Source organism: Babylonia areolata, chromosome 6 (assembly GCF_041734735.1).
Source record: "Babylonia areolata isolate BAREFJ2019XMU chromosome 6, ASM4173473v1, whole genome shotgun sequence".
In the NCBI taxonomy this organism is placed as follows: domain Eukaryota; kingdom Metazoa; phylum Mollusca; class Gastropoda; order Neogastropoda; family Buccinidae; genus Babylonia; species Babylonia areolata.
The window spans coordinates 50,409,393-50,436,305 of NC_134881.1; the positions used below are offsets into that span (position 1 = coordinate 50,409,393).

The following is a 26,913-nucleotide window of genomic DNA, read 5'->3' on the forward strand; positions in this document are numbered from 1 at the left end:
TTCTGGATTTGTTTTCCTTTTTTCCTGGCAGGGCAGTCTTTCGATGAGGACGGGTGGCCACCTCCGCAGTTCGCACAACGGGCTGGACTGACGCAATCGCCCTGGTGCGCCGCCTTCGAACAGGTGCCACACGCCTCTTCCTCCTTGCATCGGTCTCTCACGTGTCCAAATTTCTGGCATTTGAAACATCTTAGAGGGGACGGCATGTACAGGCTTACACTCACTATCAGGTATCCGACCCGAATGTCCTTGGGGACATCCGGGCAGCAGAAGGTGAGGAAGAAAGTGTTGGTTGGGACTCTGTCTGACCCCTTCCTCACCGTCACCCTGTACACGTCGGTCACTCCCTGAGAGGACAGCTCGCTCTTGATTTCAGCCTCAGACACACCTTTCAACTCCGGGCATCTGATGACCCCCTTTGAGCAGTTGAGACCTTTGTGAGGGGAAACCTTCACCGCCCTATCCACAAATGTGGTCGCCTTGAGAAGGAGCTGTGTCTGCCTTTTTGACTCTGCACTAAAAATGCTCCGCTCCTCAGCCTCTTGATGGATTTCAGCGATCCTGCCAGACACTGAAAGCCCTTCTGGATAGCGAAGGGGCTGAGAGCCGACAAGGGCTTGTCGTCATCAGTGCCCTCCATCACAAGCCACGATGGCCAAAATCCAGAGGTCTCAACGACCTCCGAATCTGAGTCTGAGTCGTCTGTTCCTTGTCGTCGTCTTTTTCCAAAGTTAGGGGGGTGTAATTGTTTGGAATTCATATTGAAAAAAATGTAAATTCATCCCTCCCTTACCCACCCACCATGGGGTCCAACTTAGGGGCCAGGGTCAAGGGAACACCAGCTTGACCCCTTCCAGGTTTCGGGAGGGATATACGACCAACAGCCTAGCTCCAACGTGTTCCCCCCCGATCATGCCCAGCTCCCGGGGACAGAGAACCGAGCACTACGGGGGTTACCTTCGTTAGCCTCTAAACTGCCAGTCTTGACCCAGCCCCACGAAGGGGTAGCCGATTGACACACACGGGCCAATGTGTGCCGCCTGTCTTAGGAGAGGTCCGAGCCAAAGGGATGTGTTGAGAGCAGCGTGCTCTCTCAATCCCCAGGATCTCATTCCCCTCCATCACAGGTCGCGCCGCACGGCAAACACGGCGGGCCTAAAGAAGGCCGCAGAGAAAAAAAGAATGTGGAAAAGAAGGCTTGATGGGGAGCTGAGGACAGAAAAGAGGCAGTAAAAAGAAGAATAGAAAATAGCGAAAGGGACAGTGGGTCACATTTAGTTTGGGCCTCACTCACGACCTGTTCGGCATGGGAAGCCCTATCAGGGGCATCAGTACAAAAACCACCACTTATTCAGCCCTAACAGCTACGATGGCTATGTAGGCTGTCAATTAAGACCTGGGACCAGAGCAGAAAACCCCAAGAAGCACTGATGCCCCCGCCGACATAGCTCGCTCGATCACTGGCCACTAAGCCTCCCGACCACGACAAGGTAGTGACCCTCCCGGGAGAGGGTCAAGAGAACACCAGCCTGATCCCCTCCAGGTTTCGGGAGGCTTAGCCTAACTAACAAATCATGTAAGAATGCAGTAAATGAAAAACTAAGATTTCTTACAATCCTACATATCAGATCCCATGGATAAGCTCCCTCACATCATGTTGCTCACAACAGGACAAGAAGAAATGGACTACAAGTGAACAGTGTCATTTTTGCTATTTTTGTTATAGACAGCTTCAATTGGTAGGCTGCTAAAGTATAGATATTCTTTAAAACATTGACTTGATTGCACCTCAGCTTTTCAACTGACAAAGACTAACCATGTACCAACTTGCCAATCTAAACTGTTGCACAAATAATCTGAAACATAACTGATCTCTTGTTTTTTCTAGTACAATAAACTGAGCCAATGTGTTTCCATGTGACAATCAAGCAAAAATGTGGGCTAGCATTACAAGCTCTCCCCAGCTCTAAATTCTTGCCTTTATTCAATCATTTTTACTGCTGCATAACAGACATATCAAGTTATATCATAATGGGAAAGTCACAAAGGGCAACAGGTGTCCATGAACACAGGTATTTTTTTTACACAAGAAGGAATACCATAAAGTTCGGTCTATTCAGCGCACTGGAATATAAGTCGCACCCACTAAATTTTGGAAAAAAATTGAACTTTATACATACATAACCCGCACCGGTTTATAAGCCGCACTTATTTCCGGTACCGGAACACATACTGATACAACTGAAAAGCTGTCGATACTGTAGGTTATGAAATAAACACAAGCGGGAACAACACAAAGAAAAGCAAGCGAAAATACTGCTAGTGCCACAAAAAAATAATAAATAAACACAACGAAAATAAGATCCATAATTTAGGGATAGTCACATTTATTCAACGTCATCCTGCTCACTGAATCCACTAAAATCTTCGTCTTCAGTGTCTGAGTTGAAGAGAACCAGCACAACTTCGCTGCCATCTTGTCACTGACTTCAGCCTTGCTTTCACTTCATGAACATGAAGGTGGAGGTCACTGCTGGTTCGTCGCTTGCACTGTCGTCTACTAGGTCGATCGCCTTCAATTTGAAGGCTGCATCATAGGCATAACGTCGCGTTTTCGGCATGATGAGGGTGTACGCTTGAGCAGAGTAGAACTGAATGCTGATCTGAAGGCTTTAATGTGTGCAGATTTGATTTATAAAATGTGAACAGTTAGCACACTATCCTGAAGCTCATCCAAAAATTCATGGACAGAAATCATGATTTTGGTGAGTTGAAGGGCAGCTAAGAATAGTTAAAAATCCGCAAATAAGCTGCATCATTGTATAAGCCACAGAGGTTGAAGCTGGGGTAAAAAGTTGCGGCTTATAGACCGAACTTTACAGTAGTTTGACTAGCTGCAACATGACAAATTGGCAATACTGGTAACCACACAGGAATAAAATGGAGACTTATGACATTTGTGTTTTACTACTATTTATATTTGCAAATAATACAAGTGACTAGAAGTTCCATAATCACCGAATCTCATCAGCAGCGCTCAGCAAAGTGAACTGCATGGGGCTGGAAGCTCGCAGCAAGTTATCATCATCTCTATTAGACAAAGCAAAATCCACTGGAATCCTTGGGAAAGGCTTGGATCTGGTAGACTGCAATACAATTGAAATCCTCAATCAAAAACAAACAACAGGATTGTATGCAAGCACATGCACACACACACACACACACACACACACACACACACACGCATATGAACAGAGACCCTATATCCTGAGACAGATCACTGCAATGGTTTTTGATTTTTGCAGAGTTATGTACCTTTCTGAAGGGCTAAAAATAGTAAAATCAGGATGACGGAACTGCAATACAATTGAAATCCTCAATCAAAAACAAACAACAGGATTGTATGCAAGCACATGCACACACACACACACACACACACACACGCATATGAACAGAGACCCTATATCCTGAGACAGATCACTGCAATGGTTTTTGATTTTTGCAGAGTTATGTACCTTTCTGAAGGGCTAAAATCAGGATGACGGATGGCAAAAAGCCAAAGGATGGAGGCCATGCTTGTGCTGCTAGAATTTAATTGTTCCATAACACAGTGCAAACGAGATTGCAAGGGAAATTTGTTTTACACCTTCTCTTCATTCCTGTCTATAAATGTCAGCGAGGTAAGGGAGGGGGGTTGGGAGGGGAGGGGGGGTGTTGTGGGGGGGGGGGGGGTCATTCAAATGATGTTGTTTATCATATTAACAATGTACAATTGACTGTGTATGGCCTGTCCATTTTTAAAATTACATGACTGTATTATCAGTTTTGTAATACTTTTCTCTCTCTCTCTCTCTTTGGCTCTCATCCTATTCTTTCATTTTTCCATTTCTGTCTTCTTTTCTTTTTACCTTCTATTCATGCATTTTTGGATAGCTATCTGTGCTCATCCACTCATTGCTAGAAAATGTTTGTTTATTCTTTTGGTACTTCTCTTTCTCTCCCTTTGATTCTCTCTCTCTCTCTCACTCTCCCCACTCCTCCCATTTAATTTGAAGGCTGTATGAAATAAAAGCATTGCTCTGCTGATTCTATAACCCTTAGAGAAAATAAAATTCATTCTTTCCCTCTGTGTACGTCTCTCTCTCTCTCTACTTGCCTCACATATTTTCACGGAGTGCAGTGTGTCTGACCAAAAAAACCATCCTTGTCACTCAGTACAGCTTTTCATCACAGCTGCTCTTTTTTCAGCCCAGAACACAGGATGTAACCCAAAGTTTGGCTTGCACTGACAAAGAAGGAAATGATGGCAGTGATGTGTCTTTGTATATAGGGTCTTTGGTATGAAATATGATAGTAAAAGAAATATGAATGCACATTACAAAATGCCAAAGTTTAGTCATTTGTCATTTTTAAACAGTCTAGTCAGAGACAAAAAAGAAATTTCAAACACTAACCAATTCTGATCTGCTGCGGAAACCATGCTTGTAACTTCTGATGTCCTCAAGATCAATGACTGCTATCACTGTACACTGCAAGCAAACCATATTGGAGTGTCAAACCTCAACTGTAAACACATCCAGTAAAACTATCAAATTGTGTCATGTATAACAAAAACCATACCATGCAGGATATGGAACAGGTGAATATTCTCTCATTCTTTCAAATACCCCTAATAAAGAAATGTCAGTCAACCCTACACAATTTACACACATACATACAGGAACAAAGCATCAGGCCCAGTGACAATTATCTGGAAATAATACTAAGATCTGAATATTGATAGAGACAGGTATAGCTTTTCCTTTTTTATGAATGGATCCAGTTTTAGTTAAAGATATGTGAACATTACCAGCCGCCGTGGCGAAGTGGTTAGCGTCGCGGACTGATGGCTGGGAGGACGCGGGTTCGAATCCCAGCGGAGGTGGGTTTTTTGGCCCGTGGCCGGCTCCTACCCAGAGTTGAGTGTGCTGTGGGCTTAAATGGGGAGACTGGGATCACACAGTCGAGTGTCATCCACTTCAAGGATGCGTATTTGGGTGTGTTGCTCTAATTACCTGACCAACACTGCAAGTGTCTGTATCTCTCGGGCCTGGTTAACGCCGGGATATCATTATGACAGGAAGCATAGAGTACAGCCTTGTCATGCAGTCCCAAACCAAAATGGACCTCCATAGTAACATCATCATTGTCATCGTCATCCTCCTCCTCCATCATCATCAATATAAACAAAACAGTCTCAAAGTCTGTGGCCTTTCATGCCCTGCTCTCATGGTGACCTCAGTTTCGATACCCCTCCGCTTCTGTGCTTGGGGTGAGTCCTGTCAGTGTCTTCAGTGTCGGCAGATTCATAGTGGACTGTTGTTTGAGGGATGTGGTGGTGGTCTCCACACTGGGAGAGACGCTCACTCAGTCTGGCTCCGCGACTAAGCCATTATTGTCGTTAGTAGGGGGCTTGGTAAGTGGTGTCCTAAGTACGTTGAATCAGAACAGGCACCACTGAACACCACCGAGGTGATTCAGCAGCAGTGCAGGGTCTCCTCTGGTGAGTGGCCTCCTGGTGACCTAACATCAATGGTTCTCTGTGGACTGCTGATGCTGGAACTGTGACGGACGAACAGAAAAGAAATTTGCCTCTATGTGAGGTGATTTTGTTCTTTCCCTTTGATTTCCCTGCAAGCCCTCTCTCCTAACCTGTTGGTTCCTCCCAACCCAAGAGCCAGTTTCTACAGACTTTTCTTAGCCAACAAAATAAACAGAAGAAAAAAGAAAGAGCTGTTCATGTACTGTATTGAGCAACTGTAAGTGTGTGAGTGAGTATGTGTTAGCATGTGTGTTCATTTTCCTTCTGTTCTGAGAGGAGCTCAAAGTCTGGATATAAAATTAGTTTCTTGACTGTAGGGACTGATAGAAATTATTGCTACTTCTTTAACACAGTGGACAGATCTTTTAACCAGTCCTATCTCATCTGGTGTGATAACTCTATGTTTTAATTGTCATGATTAACAACAAATGTATGTGTGCACAGATATGTAAGAGAGAGAGAGAGGGAGAGAGAGACAGAATGTGTGTGTATGTGTGTGTGTGTGTGTGTGTGTACACATATGCAAGTCTTGAGTGTGGATGTATTTATCTTACAAAGTGTGTGGTGTGAATCGTTGCCTGTAAGTGTAGTAAATATTGAACAACATGGTTAAGCTTTGAACAGAGTTGCAAGACATGGACAGCTGAGAGATACTAGTTTGCTCTGAAGTCATTTCTATACAATCAGACTGCACTTACCACTTCATCCAGTGTGAACTGAGGACCTTCAGAAACTATCTGGCCATTCACTGAGATCATCGTACCACCATCATAGAAAACTCGTTCCCCATCACAACCTATCAGGTTGCTGTATACGTACGCTCCTCCACACTGAAATGAATCAATAGTTCCAACACAGAAATGAATGAATCAATGAGTAAACCACAGAAATAACAAACACTTCCAGAAAACTGAATAATCAGAGACAGTAACAAGAGAGGTAAAGCCATCATAGGTAAATAGGTAACCATGGTTCTAACTGAAAACACCAACAACAAAAAAGGGTGGTGATGGGGGGAGGACCCCATGCACAAAAAGCAAGTATACTGGGTGGCAACCAGCAGCTTGCTTTAAGTTTATAATTATATGCATGAAACCAGATTTATACATTAACATTTCCCCATTCTAATGTGCAGACGATGTTAGGACCAAATCTGGTGATGGTTTCACTTAAAATTTTATATATATATATATATATATATTTTATATACTTTATCAGTGCTTTTGTGCATCGCAATTTCATAACCAAAACTCCCCATGCTTGTCAAACACACCACACGATAGGAAAACAAATAAAACTGCGGGCAGAAAAAAAAATAATAAAAAAATAAAAGGTGGCGCTGTCAGTGTAGCGACCCCAGCTGAATTTCACACGGAGAAATCTGTTGTGACAAAAAGAGTATTACAATACAATACAATACAATACACAGATATCAGTACATAAGTAGTCCTGGGTGCCATGTACACATGCACTGTGTTAGCATATCAAAAACTTCCATCTTTATGCCAAAGCAGGCTTGCTTCAGACATTTGTATTGTCTGAAGATGAGATTGCTTTTGTACAGAAGCAGAGACATGCACATTAAAAAAACAAACACCTACCAGTGGTTTTATGAATATACTGAGTGAATATATGCCGAGGAAAAGTCCAGGTATTTCAGTGAAGAGTCAAGACTTATTCCATGGCAAAGTGTACATGACTGTGCTGATGAGTTATCTTGTTAGCAAGGCAGCTTACAGGTTAAACGTGTAAAGTGTTATTACTGCTCCAAGAATGACGTACTGTCAGCAATGAAGTTATCACTTGAAATCTTTTTGTGTCTGACTGAGGAATGTTTCAGTTTCAGTTTCTCAACATGGCGTCCCTGCTTTCAGACAAATCCATATATACATATGCTACACCACATCTGCTTAGATGTCTGACCAACAGCATAACCCAATGTGCAGGTCAGGCCTTGAGTGCATACATATATATTTCTGTAATTATCAGAGCGGATTTCTACCATTTAATTTTGCCAGAGACAATCCTTTTGTTGCCATGGGTTCTTTTTCTGTGCGCCACATGCATGCTACATACAGGACCTCAGTTTTTGTCTCATTCGAATGAATATATGCTCAATTTGATTTTCCTGTGAAAGTTGGAAGAAAGGACAAAACCAGGATTCCAAATCAGACCCTCACGGACACTGTATTTCCAGATAAGCATCTTAACCACTTTGCCACCTTCCTCTGTGGATAATAAATAGTTAATAATCATGCAACAGGCATGAGATTGGGAAAATGTGATTGAGTCTGAAAGGTGGGGTCCTGGGGGCCGCAGAAGGACCCCAGTGGGGGTCCATGAGGCAACGCCCCTGGTGGGGGTGTCGGGGCGAAGCCCCCTGAAGCTGCAGGTTTTTCTCAAACCATAAAATCTGCACTTGTGGGCCACCATTGCTGCTAGGTATTCCAACCCAGAGAAGACAAAAAAATCAGTCCAATTCTTCCTAAACTGAAGTGTTTTTGCTTTCAGACCTGTAAAAGTCAGCCTTAGGAACATGATTTAAAAATCTTGTCTCACGTGTGTGTGTGTGTGTGTGTGTGTGTGTGTGTGTGTGTGTGTGTGTGTTCAATGCAACTCTCTGTGTGTATGTGAGAAAGAGAGACAGACAGATAGATGGACTAAGAGATTGAGAATGGGGGTCGGGAGGGACATGGGCGGAAAGAGTTAAAAGTTTGTGTGTGTGCATTTATGTGAACTGCTTTAAATGCAACTCTGTGCGTGTTAAACTCTTTGTGTGAGTGAGTGAGTGAGTTAGAGAGAGAGAGAGAGACAGAGTGTGTGTGGGTGTGAGAGAGAGAGAGGCTGGGGAATTGTCCAGGAGAGTTTCCTCTGAAAACTGGCCAGGGTCCAGGTTGGCAAAGCCCATGGCTGAAAATGAAATTGGTGATTTTTAAGAGATTTAGGGGGCCTCTCTCTCTTTGTGTGTGTGTGTGTGTGTGTGTGTGTGTGTGTGTGTGTGGTGTTTTCAAGGAAAATGTTCTTAGCACACAAGTTTGCACTGTACCAATATAACTGACCATCTGGTCTCTTCAGCTGTAGTCTCTGTTCCACTGACAGGCATGTGTGTTGGTTGAGCAAAGAAAGGGGGAAGTGGAATGACTGGAGGGAGGAGGGAGTGGGTCTGTGACTGGTTATATCACTTTCAGCAGTCAAGGATTCTCAGCTAGAATTGTGGTCAGTGTCTTGGCTCAATGCCAAAGTTGCCACAGTCATTGACAGTGGTTTCATACCCTTCCCTCCTCCTCCCCCCACCCCCACCTTCCCTCACCACTGGTAGGAGACTCAAGAGAGAGGGTAGGGGTACCTCAGCAAATCATGAAAGTGAAGTCTGCAGGAGGTGGCGGGGGTTGGGGAGTGACTTTTTTTCCCCTCTGAAATCAACTGCTCTTCTGCTGAAAATAGCTGATCGCTGAGAGTTCCCCAGAATGGACTGTGTTTGTGTGTGTGTTCAACTAAACTCCGTGTGTGAGGGAGAAAGAGAGAGAGAGAGACAGCAAGCGAGCGTGAATGTGCACATGCGTGTGTGTATGTGTGGTTTCAATTCAACTGTGTGTAAACGAGAGAGAGAGAGAGAGAGAGAGAGAGAGGCACACAGAGAGAAAGAGAGCGGAGATGGTGGGAGGAAAGAATGCAAGTTGTATTTGTGCATGTGTATGCAATGCTTTCAAATTCAATAGATCTCTTTCTCTGTGCATGTGCATGTGCATGTGCGTGTGTGTGTGTGTGTGTGTGTGTGTGTGTTCAATACAACTCTGTGTGTATATGCAAGAAAGAGAGAGAGATAGGGAGAGACAGAAAGAGGGAGAGAGGGGAAGACAAAGAGACAGATTGGGGGGAAGGTGGGAGGAAAAAGTGCAAGTTTGTATGAGTGCATATATGTGCATTGCTTTGAATACAATTCTCTGTGTGTGTGTGTGTGTGTGTGTGTGTGTGTGTGTGTGTTTGTGTGTTTGTGTATGTGTGCGAGAAAGAGAGTGTGTGTGAGTGTGCGCACGCATGTGCATATTATTAAGCTCTGTGTGAGCGCTCATATGTGTGCACATGTGCACGTGTGAAGGAGAGAGAGATAAAATAAAAAACAGTATGTGTATATGTGAGTGCATTCATGTGATTTTTTTTCAAAGAGAGAGAAAGAGAGAGAGAGAGAGAGAGAGAGAGAGAGAGAGAGAGAGAGAGTGTGTGTGTGCGCGCGTGCGCATTCAATTCAGCTCTGTGTCTGTGCGTGCATGTGTAACTTTGGTAATCTGGCTGTAGGTCCCAAATCTAAATAAATGGACTCTTGCCATGAACTGTCTGTACCGCAGCCTCGGCTGTGTCAGAAAAAGCACTGACGTCAATTGCTACAAAGTTTCTGTTTCCATGCAATGTTACTTGTGCATAAAGTGGCAAATGTTTGCAGTTTTTGCTGAATGAACAGAGGGTCAAGCAGATGTACCCACGGACCTTGTGGCTTGACAGGGATGGAGATCGAGCGCACCAGCACCCGCGTTTACGTGTATCTGTGTGTGCGCACAAGTTTGTGCGTGTGTGTGTGTGTGTGTGCGTACATGTGCGCTCGCTCGCATGTCTGTGTGTGTGTGTGTGTGTGTGTGTGTGTGTGTGATGGATTGCCTATGTGTGCATGTGCACGCGTGAGTACGTGCTTTTCACAGTGATATCAATGCGTGCCATGTAGGGATCGTTATCAGCATTTTGACAACTTCAATCAACCTTAACGGTGAAACTTTCTGACTTCGATTCTGGTGCTCTGACAAGTCACTGGATCGCCTCTCAAGGGGTCAACAAACGATGCTTTCAAAAGAGCATTTCGTTTTCATTTTTGACCGGTCGGTAAACGATATAGAACTGATGGCCCATCGGCTTTTCTTTTTCTTTCCTTCCAGAAAACAGACGCTCTGTTTTTAATGTAAATCTGAAAACAGATTTCCGTGCCTAGACTGAAGAGGTGCACCCATACAATCTGACACCAATGGCACTTGGCCTCGCCCGCTGCGTCGATTTTGTGAATGGTGTCACCTACCCGTGAAGTTATTTTTTTGTTCTTCACTTCTGTTTCACGATCTCATCTTGCCAGGCCTAGTTCCACTGATTTTTCACTCCTTTATTGATTTCCGCTGCAAAAATCCTCTAATTCTTTATGAGTTTTCTCATTTTGTCAATGATTGAAGACGATCAACGAAATCAGGTACCTCACGGCAGTTTACCCTCTTCCAAATCTGACGATTTAAATTCAACTGTTCTTTGACACTACTAAAGCTGGCTTGTGCCAGACCTTTGTACCACTCACGGCCTCTTTCTCCCTTCCCGCCGCTTCTTTCCCATGCTTTCGCACTGTGCTGTTGTGTGTGTATCGAGCGGGCATGCTGTGTTTAGTGGTGTTAAAACTGATGTAATTTTTTACATCAAGTTTTCAGAGGCTAGATATTTCTGAATTTTGTTGCTTAATGTGTCTTGTGTAAGATGGAAGAATTTGGGACAAAGTATAGGTCTGTGAGTAAAGATTTTACTTGTTATTTCAAGTGTGTGTAACTGATGTGTGCTGGGGTTCACTGAGCCAGCCAGTGAAGATCCTGTGCGCGAGTTTTCTCACCCGCGGTGCACTGGTGGGTGTTGATGCTGACACGCTTGGGAGAGGGAGTGGTGGCCGGGGCCGGGGACATAATATCTCTTTGGCTTTAATCTGAGACCGTATATTATTTAATGATAATAACAATACAAATAATAATAATAAAGTGGTGTAAGTTGTTGAAGTAACAGATGGTTGTATGTCATGTGGAATAAGGATGAAGAATTAGAATAAATACGTTACTGTTGTAGCAAATAACTGTTTGTATATCAGTGTTACTTATGTATAAATGGAGATAAGTCGTAGAATCAATTAGTCGTAGCAACAATAGTTGTCTGTCATTCTTATTTGTGAAAAGTAGTAATTGTTTCAACAACAAAACTTGTTTGTCGATATTATCTGTTTTGTTTGTGTCGGTTTTATTTTGGGGGGTCGATTCCATCAAGATGGATCAAAGTGATCATTCACTATCTGAACATTTACAGCGTTTAAATTCCATATGCAGACTGTGTGGGAGAAGGTCCAAGAGATCAGAAAAAGATAGGAGCAAACAACAGAAAACTTGTGTCAGTGTTGCTTCAGATATCAACACGTTTTTCAACTTGAATGTGTTGGAAGATATGGAGGGAGTGCACTCAAACTCGATTTGTGCTTCTTGTTTCACAAAGCTACAATTTCTACCAAAATGTGAAAACGCATCCACAACAATAGCCCGCACATCAGCAGATACTGAAACAATGTCATATTTGTGGTGTCACTTTGACCCCAGTGTCCCAGCCAGCCAGTGTGCAGGTTGTTCACATTTTCAAAAGCAAAGCAAAGGCAGACGACCAGAGAAAAAACCAAAAAAAAGTTTCAGTTTAAGACCAAGCCCCCAACCAGACCACCAGCCTGTTCAAGACGTTTCCTTTTCTGACACCTTGGATTCCACTTCAATGCCAGTTAAACATTTTAAAGTTGCACCTAAACTTAGGAGAGTTCGCTCTGGTGTAGATAAAGCACTGTCTCCATTCAAAAATCACATTCTGGGGCCTTTGAGTCGTCTGAAGGTACCACTGATAAAACCAGAGGAAAGGTATTTCACAAAATGTGCCTACATTAAGCTGTCAGAGTCCAAAGATAGAATGACCATCAAGTGCCAAACTGGTGGACAACCACTCATCTTCCAAAAAATAACGAAACCCCGGAAAAGATCAGCACAGGCCCCAACACCACTGAGAAAGAAGAGAGCAAAAGTTATGAACAAAATCCGGCTGAATGTATCTGGAGACATGGAACAAGATGCAGCCAAGCAACAGGGCACAGAACTGAAGACAGCATGTTAGGCACAGAAACAAGTGGTCCTTAGTGAGGCCCAATGTGGCTCAGTGTCTGTAACAGCAGAAGGTGCAGTTCAATACTAGGCATCAGTTTGACAAAATACAGAATGCTGAAATGTCTCTACAGAAGGCTTGGGGTACATTATGCCAGTGAAAAGAAAGAAAAAGCAGCACAACTGAAAGCACAGCATGCAGGAGTAGAAGGCCAGATGAGAACTCTAGAAATCTGGAATAAGGACGCAAAGGAGATGGAGCTGGTTCCAACACCTTGTGCAGGAATCAATAATGTCCCAGATTATGTCATCAAATTGCTGGATGATTATGACAGTCAAGGTTGACTGTCATGGCATGATGGCAGCATTCCAGAGGACGAAATGTGGATTAAGATTGGCGGTGATCATGGTGGTGGGTCATTCAAACTGATGCTCCAAGTAGCAAACCCAGTCAATGCCAATTCAAAGTTCAGTACTAGCGTCTTTAATATTGCTGAATGCAAAGACACTCCAGAGAACCTGAGAAGGCTACTAGGTCCATACAAAGACCAAATCACTGAACTTGAGACCATGCAGTGGAGAGGCAAACAAACGCGTGTTTTTGTCTTTGGGGATTATGAATTCTTGACCAAACTGTATGGCTTGTCAGGTGCACAGGGAATCCACCCATGTCTGTACTGTACAGCAACAAATCAGTGATCCAACACCCCCCCGAATGCAATGAAGGAAACATCAAACTAAGGTCAGTTGCTCAAATCAAGAGCGATTACAAGTAGTATCGCCGTGCAGGAAAAAACAAGAAAAATGCACAGTTGTACAACAATGTGGTCAGAAAACCAGTATTAGACATAGACCTGAAGCAGGTGACACCACCCTACCTTCATATCTTGCTGGGCGTTGTCAAGAAACATCACGACCTGTTGGAAGAACAATGTCATAAATTGGATGAACAGCTAGCAAAATCAGTTGCCAGTGATAGAGACGGTACCCAATTTGACAGCTTCTCTGCACCATTTCAGAAACATGTCATGGACATCAAAAGCTCACGAGGCAGCAGAGTTATCTGAAAAATCTCAACTGCCAAGCAAAACGCAAGAACAGCAAACAGCTTCAGAAAAAGATTGAGAAACAAAAAGAAGTTATCAAAGAAACAAAAACAAACATGACTTCATTGCCAATTCGAACTGGGCCAATTGCTGCAAATCTGGACAAGACTCTGCAGGAAAACAGGATCTGTCCCCAAGCTTACCATGCAAGGGCACTGGTCGGAAACCACTGCAACAAATATTTGAAGAAAGACGTGTACAGAAATATCTGTCAGAGTGTCATTGACAAGACTGTTGAGGTCACCAAAAACAAGGACATTCAGGAAAGGGCCAGAGTTATCTGCGGTAAATTTACTCATCTGAACTCTTTTTTTTCAGATGTGCATCAGCGCATATCACACCAATGAGCCATCTGTGAAGACGAGGTTGAAGACATAGAAAAATCAATCCACAGCTACATGGCATTTTACAGACAAGTCTTCCCCAACGTTGCAGTGATTCCAAAACAACATCTGTTGGAACAGCACTGCACTCCCTGGATCAGAAGATGGGGAACAGGAATGGCACTGTTAGGGGAACAGGGAGGCGAGGAGACACATGCCACTGTCAACAATTTGTTGAGGAAAGTGTGGGGACTGAGGAGCAAACAACAGCAGCTCAAGACTCTCTTGACAGAACAGCTGACAATTGTGGCACCCTCGTTACAGAATCAGAGAATGTGTTTTCTCAGCCACAGAACAAAGAGTTATGATCCCATGCGAACACACATGCACGCTCGGGTACACACAGACACACACTCACACAGAAACAGACACACACACACACACACGCACACATGCACGCAAGCATGCACTCTCTCTCTCTCTCTCTCACACAAACACGCACACACACACACACACTTACATGCAGATCAGTTATTGATGCATATGAGTAAGAGAGAGGGGAACAGGGAGAGAATGGATACAGAGAGACACAGAGAGTGCAATCTGAATTAATTTTGATCTTGAGCTTTTGAATCCCTAATTTAGTTACTTGCAATATCTCTCTCTCTCTCTCTCTCTCTCTCTCTATATATATATATATATGTGTGTGTGTGTGTGTGTGTGTGTGTGTGTGTGGACGCAAATAAAAAGTATTTCATTCACCAGAGACAATAAACAGAGTTTGTGTGTGTGTAGATGATAGATCTTATCATGTGCATAATCACATGAAAGCAATATATGGATGTCTAAACTTTGTATGTATCTATGTGTAAGTTGACATCTATGTAAGTAGTTATTATTGTAAATATTTGATTAGATATCTAGAACCATGCATGGCTTGGGTTTTAACTTTAAGCTTATGAAAAGATTAAGAAAAAATATCTCAAGCAATCGAACAGTGACTAAGTCAGTGAGAGAAGGACTTTAAGGACTTTGAGTCTAAGATGAAGAAATGGGTTAGTCAGGCTAATCACAGCCAATTCTAGCCTATCTTTTATCTGAAGTCAGGCTAAAAGTTTACTAGTCATTTGTATGCATAGGTACAGTTGGCAAATCTGTCGCTAAAATGTTATGAAGTGAAAAGACAGCGTGGGTCAGCAAGTCAACAGTGTGAATTTTGCTGGAAAAGTATTGTTACTGAGGTAAGTGTGTGTGACCTCACATTCTCCATGAGACAATTGGAAGTACTGGCAAGTTTGATTGTACCAAGTGATGGCACAGTGTACAGCTGGAGAAAACAAGGATGATGGTGACTGTTGCACGAGCACGCTATGGTTGTTGTAGTTGTTGTCCTGTTCTTGTTACGTGATGCATTTAGTGTTGGCGTTGTCTTTGTAAACAACCTTTTATGCATGCAGATGTGTGTATCAATTTGTCTGCGTCTCTGGCATGGTTTGTTCAAAATGTGTACAGCAGTTTCTCTCTCTCTCTCTCTCTTTCTGTCTCTCTTGCAAGCGCTCATGCTTTCTTGATTACCTTGGACCCTATTGTTTTTTTCCATGTGCGCCCATAGGACATATTTTGGAATACAATTTTACTCACTCTCTTTCTGTCTGACTTTCACTCTCTGCTTCTCTTTCTCTCTTGCATGGGTCTGTGTGTGTGTATTATTGTTGCCGTCTTTGTCTTCATGTAAAGAAAACTCACATGCAAAACAACATGTATACATGATGATGTATCCATGTATCACTGCTGTCCGGGTCTGTGGCATGACATAGGCAAAATGTATTTGGCACCCATGTGTGTGTGTGTGTGTGTGTGTGTGTGTGTGTGTGTGTGTCCCTCTCTCTCTGTGTCTGTCTTATCTCTTTTCAGTCTATTTACCTGTCAGTCTCTATCTCTCTCTCCCTCTCTTATGCGTCTAAATGTTGATGTCATTGTTTCCGTCTTTGTCAGTCATCATAAAGAAGAAAACACATATGCAAAACAGCTTGTATGCGTGATGATGTACGTATCTATGTATCATTGCTGTCAGGGTCTATGGCATGACATGTGGCAATATGTGCGATGTGCATATGATTTATAAATCTGTCTCCATCGTCTGCCTCCATCCTATCCCCCTCTCTCTGTGTCTCTCTCCTTTTGTCATGGCTGTTCGTACTTTCTGACATGCGTGTCTAATGATGTGGTTCCAAACTTCACATACACAAAGCAGGTAGTATGCAGTCCATTATTAACTTTCCACTGGGATCTAAAGACATGAAAATATTCTCTCTCTCTCTCTCTCTCTATATATATATATACATACACACACACACACATACATGTATATTATATTAATTTAGGTTGTGCATTCTCTCTCTCTTTCTCTCTCTGTGTATGTGCGCACGTGTGTGTGTGTGTGTGTGTGTGCTTTCGTTTACTTTATCAGGAACTTTTTTGTTGTTGATCATAACTATAACAACTAGGACAAGGGTAACTTACCTAAAAGCATCACACACACACACACACACAAACATCTGTCTCTCAAAACACACACACACACACACACCTCTCTCTCTCTATATATATATATATGTATGTATATATATTTACACTACACTACATAACACATTTTGCAGCCATTTACTGTTGTGTGAAGAGTTAACAGTTGCTTAGGTACTTGGTCAGCACTTCTGTGAGTGCATGTGTTGATGAGTCAGGAGCGATACCATCTTCTCGCCATGTGTAGCCACCTGTGGTGATGCGTGGTGTGTGTGGGGGACGCAGAGAAAGGGAAGGGGAGGGGGAGAGGCAGAGGGTGGGTTGACTCTGGTGCTCTGTAAATAACACTGTGTTTCGTGGGAGGTGGCAGCTGCGCTATTCTCTCGCTAAGCATGCTTCCAGACAGACGCTTGCAGACACAGCGGGCACAGTTTAGAGTAATGGTCAGACAGTGAGATTGCGCTCGTTTTGATTTCTCACCCTCCAACACCATGATGTGCCAGATTCTGAACTAAATGTCTCAGACAGAACTGCCGTGACCTTTGCAAGTCGTGAAGTCTGCGAGCGAAAGTTTTGTAATTCCGACCAAATACGGATAAGCTGAATGATGACAGAGAAGCAATGGAACACTTATTCTCTATTGGTTCGCTTATCCAAACATGGGGCATTTTAGCAAACGCTGTGGGTCTGTCTTGTCGATCAGTCGGGCAACGTTCATGCAACCTTCGTCGGTCGGAAAAAAACTCACCCCCACCCCCCACAACCCCAATTTTCTCTATGGATTTACGTGAATCTCAAAAATGGCCTCTGCAGCCAGTTTTCGGTCAGAAATCCGACTATAGTCGGAAAAATCTCATGCCTGTGCAATCATTTGGATTGTTCTGTGTGTCCGTGGATAATGCATTGTTAGAAATTATGTTTAAAAACAAACCAACTGTTAACCAGCTGAGAGCCAGAGAATTTTGAAAAAAAAGTGCTCTCCCCTTGCCAGGAAATTTTGAGGATTCGGGAGTAATAAATCAAAAAAATATTCTGGCACAAAAACTATGGGAGATACAGAAAGAAAGTAAACGTTTTTGTGAAGGAAAATGAATGTAGATTCTGCTTCTGGGCTTTTTTCCAATTAGTTTAATTGTAGATAACTGTTCAGGCATTTATAATCGAAATAATATTTTTTATGCAACAAAAAAGTCTATTTCCACTTCCATGTAAAGGCATCCAAAAAGAAAAGAGCAAAATACAGCTAGAAATAACATGTCTATTGTCAGATTATACCTGTAGAAGAAATTAATCAGGCTATTAATTCATAAAAACAAATCACTACTCGTAGTAGACATGTAAGTGAACCATTGTCCCTACACTGACAAACGTGGGTTTAGTCAATATAAAAAGTCAGTCACATTCTCACAAACTGAGCTGGCAAGCTTTTTGACAGCAAAAAGTTTTCGCAAGTTAGAGGGTGAAATTCTTTGATGACATTTACTCCCTTCAAGTTGCGTGTGGGCCAATTAAAGCGTCTGCTGTGCACCTGGCTTGCCACTTCTTCAAACAGTGAACCATCTGATTCAGTGACAAAAGTGTTAAAAACAAAAAGCACGTGTTTCACGTCCAGTACACACTCAACCCTGCGTTTTGTGAAAATCGTGGAGCATTGGTGGTTGTCTGTTTCCTGCAGTATGCACTGAAATGTGAATACACTGGCCTCCAACTGCCACGCCCACTTCACGCCCACTTCACACCCTATGGCTGGCATTTCACCAATCGTCTTACATCACTCCTCTCCCTCTCCTCCACCTCTTCCAACGCTAGCTACACGTATTCTGTCAGTCATAGCCACTTGCTCAAAAACGCTGTCTGCTTGGATAGATGGACTGAATTACCATCAAATGGGCTGTTAGTTTCAAAACTGTTGCTGTCATTCACCTTCGTGTTCAAAACCAATCATCAGAGAAGAGATCCTTCTCCATCACTATGGCTATCTATAATCATAAGCACAGCTTCAACCTTGTGTAAATCCGCTGACTGGGACCTTTTCCTTTACTGGACAAAGTTTTCAACGCCTTTTTTTGGATATGATGCAACCCCCTTTCCAGTGGTCCATTTAGCAAATCATTATCGAGAAGAAAGGGGTCTTCTACCTGATGCATGTTCATTCAATTAGTATTTTTTAAATCCAGACACATCAAATAACCATTCAGAGTCTGTTTATGTGAACTGAACCAAACTCCAAAGAAGGAAAAATCGGAACATATGCAGGACATCAGTGGACATCTTATTGGCACTATGGCAACACTTTTTGTAGGACGTCAGCTGACGTTATAAAGGCACTCAACTAGTTAAGCAACAACTATGACAGACCTTGTATGTCGCTGACTTGACAAGGTCTACTCTTGTGTGCATCTTCCTCAGCTGGTGATGGCTGGAGCTACCATTGGTGATGATTTCAACTCCATCCAGGGAAAGATCAATGTGGCGACTGCAAACCAAGAGATGTCAGCAAAATACAAAACAACAAAGCCAGCAACAGGCCTGCTACAATTCCAGAAAGCAAATACAATATGTAAAGAATGGAGTGAATAAAAGTGCCCATATACTATTTGTAAAATCAAGGCCCAAAATACAGTTGAAAAAAAAAAAGACATGAGAGTGAGCTTCCACAGATGGATGGACTTTCTGTCCACTTTTGTCAACATCTGTGAATGAGAATGTATGTCTTCTGCATATGTGGCAGTTTCATATAAACACATAATATGTACTTGACTTTATACTGCAGTGCGCTCAGAAATGTTTACATGGTTTATGTGGGCATGTATTTTGTTCTGAATTCTGCCTGAATTTTGTTCAGGGCAAGCTTGACTTTTTGTTGACAATGAAACATGCACTTCAGAATGGTCATAGAGTGACAGACCCTGTGTGGCTATGCTTCTAATGTTCTGAGGGTCTATGACCAGAAGCATATATGTTTCACAGTCAAAAAGAATATATTTTTTTAATATACATCACTTGCTTGGTTCACTCTTGAGTGCGATTTAGCTGTCATTACTTTTGTCATCCAGCCAAATAGAGCAATTTCTTCTGACTGTGTCCTTTTTTTTTTTTTTTTTTACAGGCAGTTTAACTTTCAGTTTAAGGTCTCAACACATACTTAGACTTACCTCCCCTGAAACGGTCATTCTGAGACACAAAGACATTACCATAAAGCATTAAATAATATTTACTGAGCATTAAGAATAATGAAACAACTGGAGACTGTTATGCTGCTGTGAGCAGGTAAATATAAAATTTTAATCAACATTACTGTCATTATGTGCAGTTGAGCGATGGAATTTCCCATGATAAATTAACTGAACGAAGCTCCTGCTGTTGCTTCTGTAAAATTGGATACTATTATGTTAACTGATTTATGGCATAACATTTCACAGGACCCTGCAAGGAATCTCAGTTCCTAAAGGGTTTGCTGTTGGTTCAATTTTTATGTGCATAATTTCTAACTTAATGTTAATCTTATCTTTCTTTTTTTTCACTTGAGTCAATATTTGCCCTCCATGATTTGACATCAGACCTGTTAAAACATATGTTATTAAGTTACCTACTGTTGTAACATTTTTTTTTTCTGTCCTCATTGTGATTTGAATGTGAAGGTGCAGTAAGGTCCAGAATTTTTTTTGTTATTGAAGCTAATTAACAATGAATCAGTAGACAGTTGTGGGAGTTCTGTATGTTGTGGAAACAGGGAGTGAGAGTGCGCCTGTGATACTATGACTAAATGACATTCATTTATGCACCAGACGGTTCTTTGGATCGGGTGCAGTCTCAAACTGATCTACCGCCTAGACGGAGAACGCCATGAAAATTATACGCCGCCAAACAACCCATACCACAGTGAGATGTGATCTTCCTAGTATCGGTGTCTCTTATCAGTGACCTCCTGTGTGACTAATACTGTACAATTCAGGCCTGTATCAACCACTCTTGTTTTTTCACAACAAGCTCCCTGTCTGCTGATTTTTGTTTGTTTGTTTTTTTATATGTTGGGAACATATTTTATGAGACCTGCACCTATTATATGAATACTGTTAATAATAATAAGAAGAACAAAAATAAGAATAATAAGAATAATAATAGCTGAATGAGTTTTTCTTGCTTCAATAAGTAATTGAGACTCTCATACTCTTGTGTTTTTGTTATTATTGTCTGTGCATGTGTTTGTGTGGATGAGTGAATACCAAAACACGCACCTTCCTGACACATTGTTGTTTTTTCCCATTATAATAGTCTTTTTATAATCAGCCACAAAACACATCTATGACACCATATACGTACACCACATATGTTGTTGAAAAAAAAGAAAAAGAAAGACAGATGCCTGATATGCTGGCCAGGCCTTGAGAGCCTACCGACACTGTACGTTTGTGTAAAACATGAAATGAAATAATTTAAAAAAACACCAAAAAAACAATAAGTGATGACATAAAAATACAGTAAAATGAAAGATACATACATGACAGAGAAACACACACATACACAGGTACACAATGCAATTGCAAAAATTTCCAGTCTGACAGACTGTTATCTGTAGGCCAAAACCTAGACTGACAAACATATGTACCCAGGCCCCACCCTGAACACACACATATTTCTGCATGTCATGGCAGTACATCCATGCATGCTTTTGCATAAAACAATGGATGTTGAGCACTGCCTCATGCCACTCTGAAATCCCTATTCAAATTTCCACTTTTTTGCAGGTCCATAGAGTCAGTCCGAATTGTGCCATATTGTTCTACAGGCACACATACAGATGCCAGCCACTGGACAGCAAGTGTCACTGTTCCAACTTCCAGGCTGGAGGTTGTGACTTTATGTATTCTCTTCCATGACTGTTTACCCATTTAGCTTTACAGTGTATCCTCAACCAGATTGATATTTTGTAAATGAACTATCTGTATGCATGCTGCTATCCTCTTTCTCGCTATTTTCTTCTATAAGTAGCTTTGCCCTCAAGCCATTTAGTAAAGTGTCTTCCCTGAAGAAGTGTTGAAGAAGTGCTTGAGGTGTTCTGGGTATTCTTCCCATTCTTTTGTTTCTTTCAGATGTTATAGCTGGCATTAAAGCAGAATGGTATTTTCTGCTTGTTCCATCCATGATTTTCCACATCCTAGATGGCTGCCTTTTAGTTTCTTCACTGTAACACCATGCAGAGCATTTTGAGGGTATTCAAGTGCTCTGAAATAAGCCTGAACTTGTTTCATTTCTGACTGGTGTTTGGCCTGCACTGAAGGAAGGTCAAGCAAATATGTCATGGTCTCAGGAGTGTCTTCCCTTGTTTCCAGTGTCAGTCTCATCATTTCATTTTGATTCTTTCTAACTTAAAGAGCTTGCTTTGAGGAAGTGTAGTTAAACCTAGTCTACTGTCAATCACACAGAGAAGAGTGACTGATATAGCCAGAAGAGATGGCGATACTCAATGCCTTTGGCCGCCTCTGCCTTTTAGACTGAAAGACCCTTTTTACATTTCAGAACAGTGCTGTCAATATGTTTTCTAAAGATCAGCATCCTGTCAAAATGTATTTCTAAGTAGCACAAGACTATCAGATTTGATTTCCGTCACAACTGAACCCTGTCTGAACCCTTAAAAACTGTCTGAATTCAAACTTCAGACATTGCCACACGCACCCAAATGCTCATAATTTTGCTTCAATCAATATGTTTGGCTGACCTTTACCACTTAAATCTATTTGTGAAGAAAGTGATGTTAGTCAAAAGGCTCAAATGGCTGTGGTGCATTCGTTTCTCACAACTCTGACCTTCCATCTACTCACCTCCTTGGGTTCCAAAGTTCTTCACAGATTTCTGGGGCAAAACATGTGTCAAGTGTAGCAATCACACCATCTCCAAAGGGAACACATTTCTGTAGAAAACAAATAAAGCAGTAAACCAAGCACTATACAAACAATTTTCAACAGAAAATGTATTTTGCTTGTACATGTAAATATAAATACCTATAATTATATTGTATATAAATTACATGTGTGTGTGTGTGTGTGTGTGTGCGCGCGCGCGCGTGCGTGTGCATGTGTCACTGTGTGTGTGTATGTGCACACACATACAAGTGTGTTTATATATGCACTTCATTCTAAAATCATAATAAAAAAAACCCAAACTATTGCAAACCCAAGACAATACAAACCTCTCCTTTTTCAGTTTTTGGTTTAATGCTTTTAGCCAGGTCAAATAAACAAGAGACAAAGCTTTCATGGCTCATGCTTGATCTAACTCTTTGCACTATATCTTTGGCATGAATGCCAAAACATTGTTGGAATCCATGAAAATGCATGCTCATCTTTGAAACAAACAAACAAACAAAAAAGATACTACTTATTGTCAGAACCCATGAAAATACATGCTCATCTTCAAAAACAATTAATATTCCTCTCAAAGTGATTGCTGAAGTTTACCTGATCTATTCAGAAAACGAAAAATTCATCAAAAGCACATATGTAGTGAAAGTTCAGCGTGTCGCAAATTGACAAAACAAATAGCAAAAGGCGAGTAGATAGGAGGAGTTTGTACTAAACTCCATGTTTGGTGATACATACACTTACCATGTCAAACTGATGCAAACTAGGCCTACTGGTTTGCTCTGCTTGGCCAAATTTTGCGTGGCTAACGGTGAAAAGACATCGCCCGGTCTTGCCCAGTCTGCTCTTAGCCAATCAAACACCTCTAAAAGCTACAAGCTCTGAATCATTCCGTGGCCATCAAGAAAATGTCCCATGAGAACCACGGCACAGACGCGGGGACGGACAAGCGGGCATTCGTGTTTGACATGGTAAGTATATGTATCACCAAACATGGAGTATAATACAAACTCCTCCTTTTGGTGTCATATGCTGTACCATGTCAAACTGATGCAGAATTTAACTTTATCACTGCGTACCTCAGCTGGGTGGATTTTCGTCTCACGCGAGATGTTCAGTGGCTGTGTGTAGCCTGGAAATGAGCTACTTTTAGTACTTTTCAAGAGGAAATTTGTTACCTTTCATTACAGATTCAGCGTAAGAGTTTGATATCATTGGAAAAAAGAATCTTTCATCTATCACACTGTTGTGTTTTTGTTACTGTTTTCTTCCTCTTTTGTTTCAGCCATGCAAGGAAACAACGACACCCAAAGTGGCAAAAAGCAAAACTTATAATCTATACAAAACATACCGAAGAATGTGTCAAAACATCAGATAATAACGTAATAATAAAATCCTTCACTCACCTCAAGCATCCAGAGAGGTAATCTTGAAAAATAATGTAAAATTCAGCTTCACACAAAAGCACAAAACAAAAGATTATGGGAAGCACACACTGTCACTTTCGGTGCAGAATTGTCTCCTCACTGAGGATTCACGAAGTTTGTTTTGCTGTTCTGTTCAGTTTCTGTCCGTCCAAAGATAGCCCACAAGGTCAGAATTATAAACTGAATGTGTGTGTGTGTGTGTGTGTGTGTGTGTGTGTGTGTGTGTGTGTGTGTGTGTGTGTGTGTGTGTGTTTACTGGCTAACCACATCACAAAGACATAGTGTTATAGACTGATTCAATGATTGTTCACAGCACATAAACTGAGACTGAAACACAGAGACTGATTGAACACACACACACACACACACACACATACACACACACGGTATGGTTTGAACGGTGCATGATCTAAATTCAGCACCTCAAAAAGTACAGACAGATGAAAATGTAAACTGACCAGTGAAAGCAGGAACACGGAAAGTTCTTGATGCCGCGCACCCACGTTTGCTGCCTCTGATTTCTACCAACAGCAGGTTGCATATTTTTGTTGTTGTTGTTGTTGACTGGTTCATCATTTCTTCAATCATCAACAACCATGGAATCATCAATGTCACTGTCGCAATCTCCGTTTTTGAGTTGAAAATCAGGATCGCCATCACCTACATGTGTCTCCTAAGTATCGTCAATTTCTTCTTCATTTTCACTGTCATCCAGAACGACAACATCTTCAAGTATATTGCCTTCATTTTCTCTGTCTTCATCTTCATTTTCTGAATAGTACTTTCATCACCAGAGCCATTCTGAACAACTTCTTGAAGCACTTCTTCAAGTGACACGACTAAACGACAACATCTTCAAGTATATTGCCTTCATTTTCTCTGTCTTCATCTTCATTTTCTGAATAGTACTTTCATCACCAGAGCCATTCTGAACAACTTCTTGAAGCACTTCTTCAAGTGACACGACTGTCCGCCTCATCTGTTGCGACGCCATCCTTGATAGCAAAATGACTCTCGAGTCCTTTGTTTCAAGTTGGGGATTCGACCGGATAACGCTGACTAGGTCAGCAGAAACTGGTCTAAAAACAGACGGATGATTGGTATGTGGAATTCCATGCGTTTTTTTCCCCTAAGACCGTTGACAGGCAGTCTTTGTTTTGAAACAAAAATTGGCACGCAGATGTGTGCGCCACGTGTTCAACTACAAATGGCGCTACCATGCAGATATGTGTGGTACATGCTCAGCGCAGTTTCGGCCTCCGCGCATATATGCATGGTACGTTGTTTTAAAGTTAAAGCAAACTGAGGAGGGCAATGCCTACTGGTTCGCATGGGGAGCCCTTGTAACTGAGATGGCAATGTTAGCCGCGACAAAGGAAATCCCCTTGGAACCATCAGCCCTGGTCATACGGAAATCCCTGAGGTAGAAGTTGATGAAGGGATTTTCAGACCGCCAGAAGGCTGGCTCCAAGACATGCTGCAGTGGCACTGAGTGCTGGAAAGCAGCCGAAGTGGCTATGGCCCGCACTTCATGTGCTCTGGGATTAAGACAACTGATATCCCTGTGAGAATGAGAGTAGGCTCTAAGAATGACCTGGGAAACCCAGTAGGAAATGGTGCCTGCAGCAATGTCTTTCTTGTAATTTTCACTGAGGGAGAAGAGAAGACGTCTCTGAGAAGAACGCCTGTGGTGAGACCTATCCCAATAGTATCTGAGGCACCGAACAGGGCAGAGAAGCCTATCCTCATTATCTTGGGCAAGAATATCAGACAAAGGTCTGACTTTCAGAGAGGGGGAAGGGACCTCCGAGACTTGGTTCTTAGCCAGGAACTCTGGAAGGAAACGGAGGGTGATGGAACCATCTCTGTGGAAGGCCAGATCTTGTGGTGTTCCCCTAAGACCATGTATCTCGCTTCTACGACGGCCCGTGGCCAGCAACAGAAGGAAAGTGGTTTTGAGGGTGAGTAAGTTGAAGGGAATAGTACCCCAAGGCTCGATGGGTTGCTTTCAAAATAAAATCCAGCACCAGGAACAAGTCCCACAGGGGCACTCTTCTGGGGTTTCTAGCTTCCTTCAGAGAGGCGCCCCTACTCATCTCTCTGAGCAGGAAATCCGCTTCAAAGGATGGACCACCTAGCTGTCTGATGGTGGTACAGATGACAGACCTGTATCCTCGCACAGAACTAGCAGACAGGTTGAGAACCGAGGAGCAGTGAGCCAGAAAGCTGGCCAGCTGCATGCTCGTAGGGTTAGTAGGGGGAACGTCCTGAGCCGTATACCACCGCAACCATTTCTTCCAGAGAAAGTCATACAGAGTCTCAGTCCCCACCCTCCTTACTTTGGAGACTATGGAGAGGAGGTCAGAGGAGGCATCCTCCTTAGTAAGCGCCTCCAACACAGACACTGACCGAGGAGTCGAAGACTTCAATGGTAGTGCTGACAGTTCCAACTGCACAGCAGCCACGAGTGCAGGTGGAGCAGCTGAGGATTGGAATGAGGGATCCCTGAACGAGACTGCCTCAGCAGATGAGGTTTGGTTTAGAGTTCCAGAGGTGAAACATGTGTCAGGGACTGGAGGTCCGGATACCAGGGCTGAGCTGGCCATTTCGGTGCAATGAGAATCAGCTGCAGGCGTTCCAATCTGGCTTTCCAAATCACCTTGGACAGAACTGGAAAAGGAGGAAATGCACAGGCAATCAGACTACTCCAGTCTAGAGACAGAGCATCCACTGCCCACACTTCCAGGTTGGCGACCGGAGAGACATAAGTGGGGAGTCTCTTGTTGAACTGTGTGGCAAAGAGGTCCACCATTAGCCGAAACCACCGCTCCCACACCCCCTGAAGGGTGTCCTTGTCCAGGGTCCACTATGTGTAGATGACACTCTTGGACCTGCTGAGTGCATCTTCCAAGATGTTGGCTTTTCCTGCTATGTGTCTCGCTGAAAGTGCAATGCCCTTGCTGTGGCACCAACTGAGGAGAGCCTTGGTCTGCAGGGAGAGGTCTGCTGAATGCGCCCCCCCACCATCCCCCCCTTTGTTCACATAACATGCGACCGTAGTGTTGTCCATTAACAAGTGGATGATCTTGCCAGTGGCCTCCCCCACAAAGTGCAGGAGAGCCCTGCAAACTGCCTCCAGTTCCAGAACATTAATGTGGCATAGGCGCTCCTC

General features: G+C 42.7%; 1 protein-coding gene across 1 annotated transcript in view; it reads right to left on the reverse strand.

The window, feature by feature from the left end:
* The window catches only part of LOC143283550 (glutamine-dependent NAD(+) synthetase-like), a 60,503-nt gene that overhangs the window by 22,351 nt on the left and 11,239 nt on the right, over positions 1-26,913 (reverse strand). The window contains exons 6-10 of the mRNA XM_076589795.1: positions 22,276-22,364; positions 18,812-18,929; positions 6,280-6,411; positions 4,455-4,529; positions 3,019-3,146 (exon numbers count right to left, since the gene is read on the reverse strand). Of these exons, the coding sequence (XP_076445910.1) occupies positions 3,019-3,146; positions 4,455-4,529; positions 6,280-6,411; positions 18,812-18,929; positions 22,276-22,364 (542 nt within the window). The remainder of the gene's footprint in view (positions 1-3,018; positions 3,147-4,454; positions 4,530-6,279; positions 6,412-18,811; positions 18,930-22,275; positions 22,365-26,913) is intronic.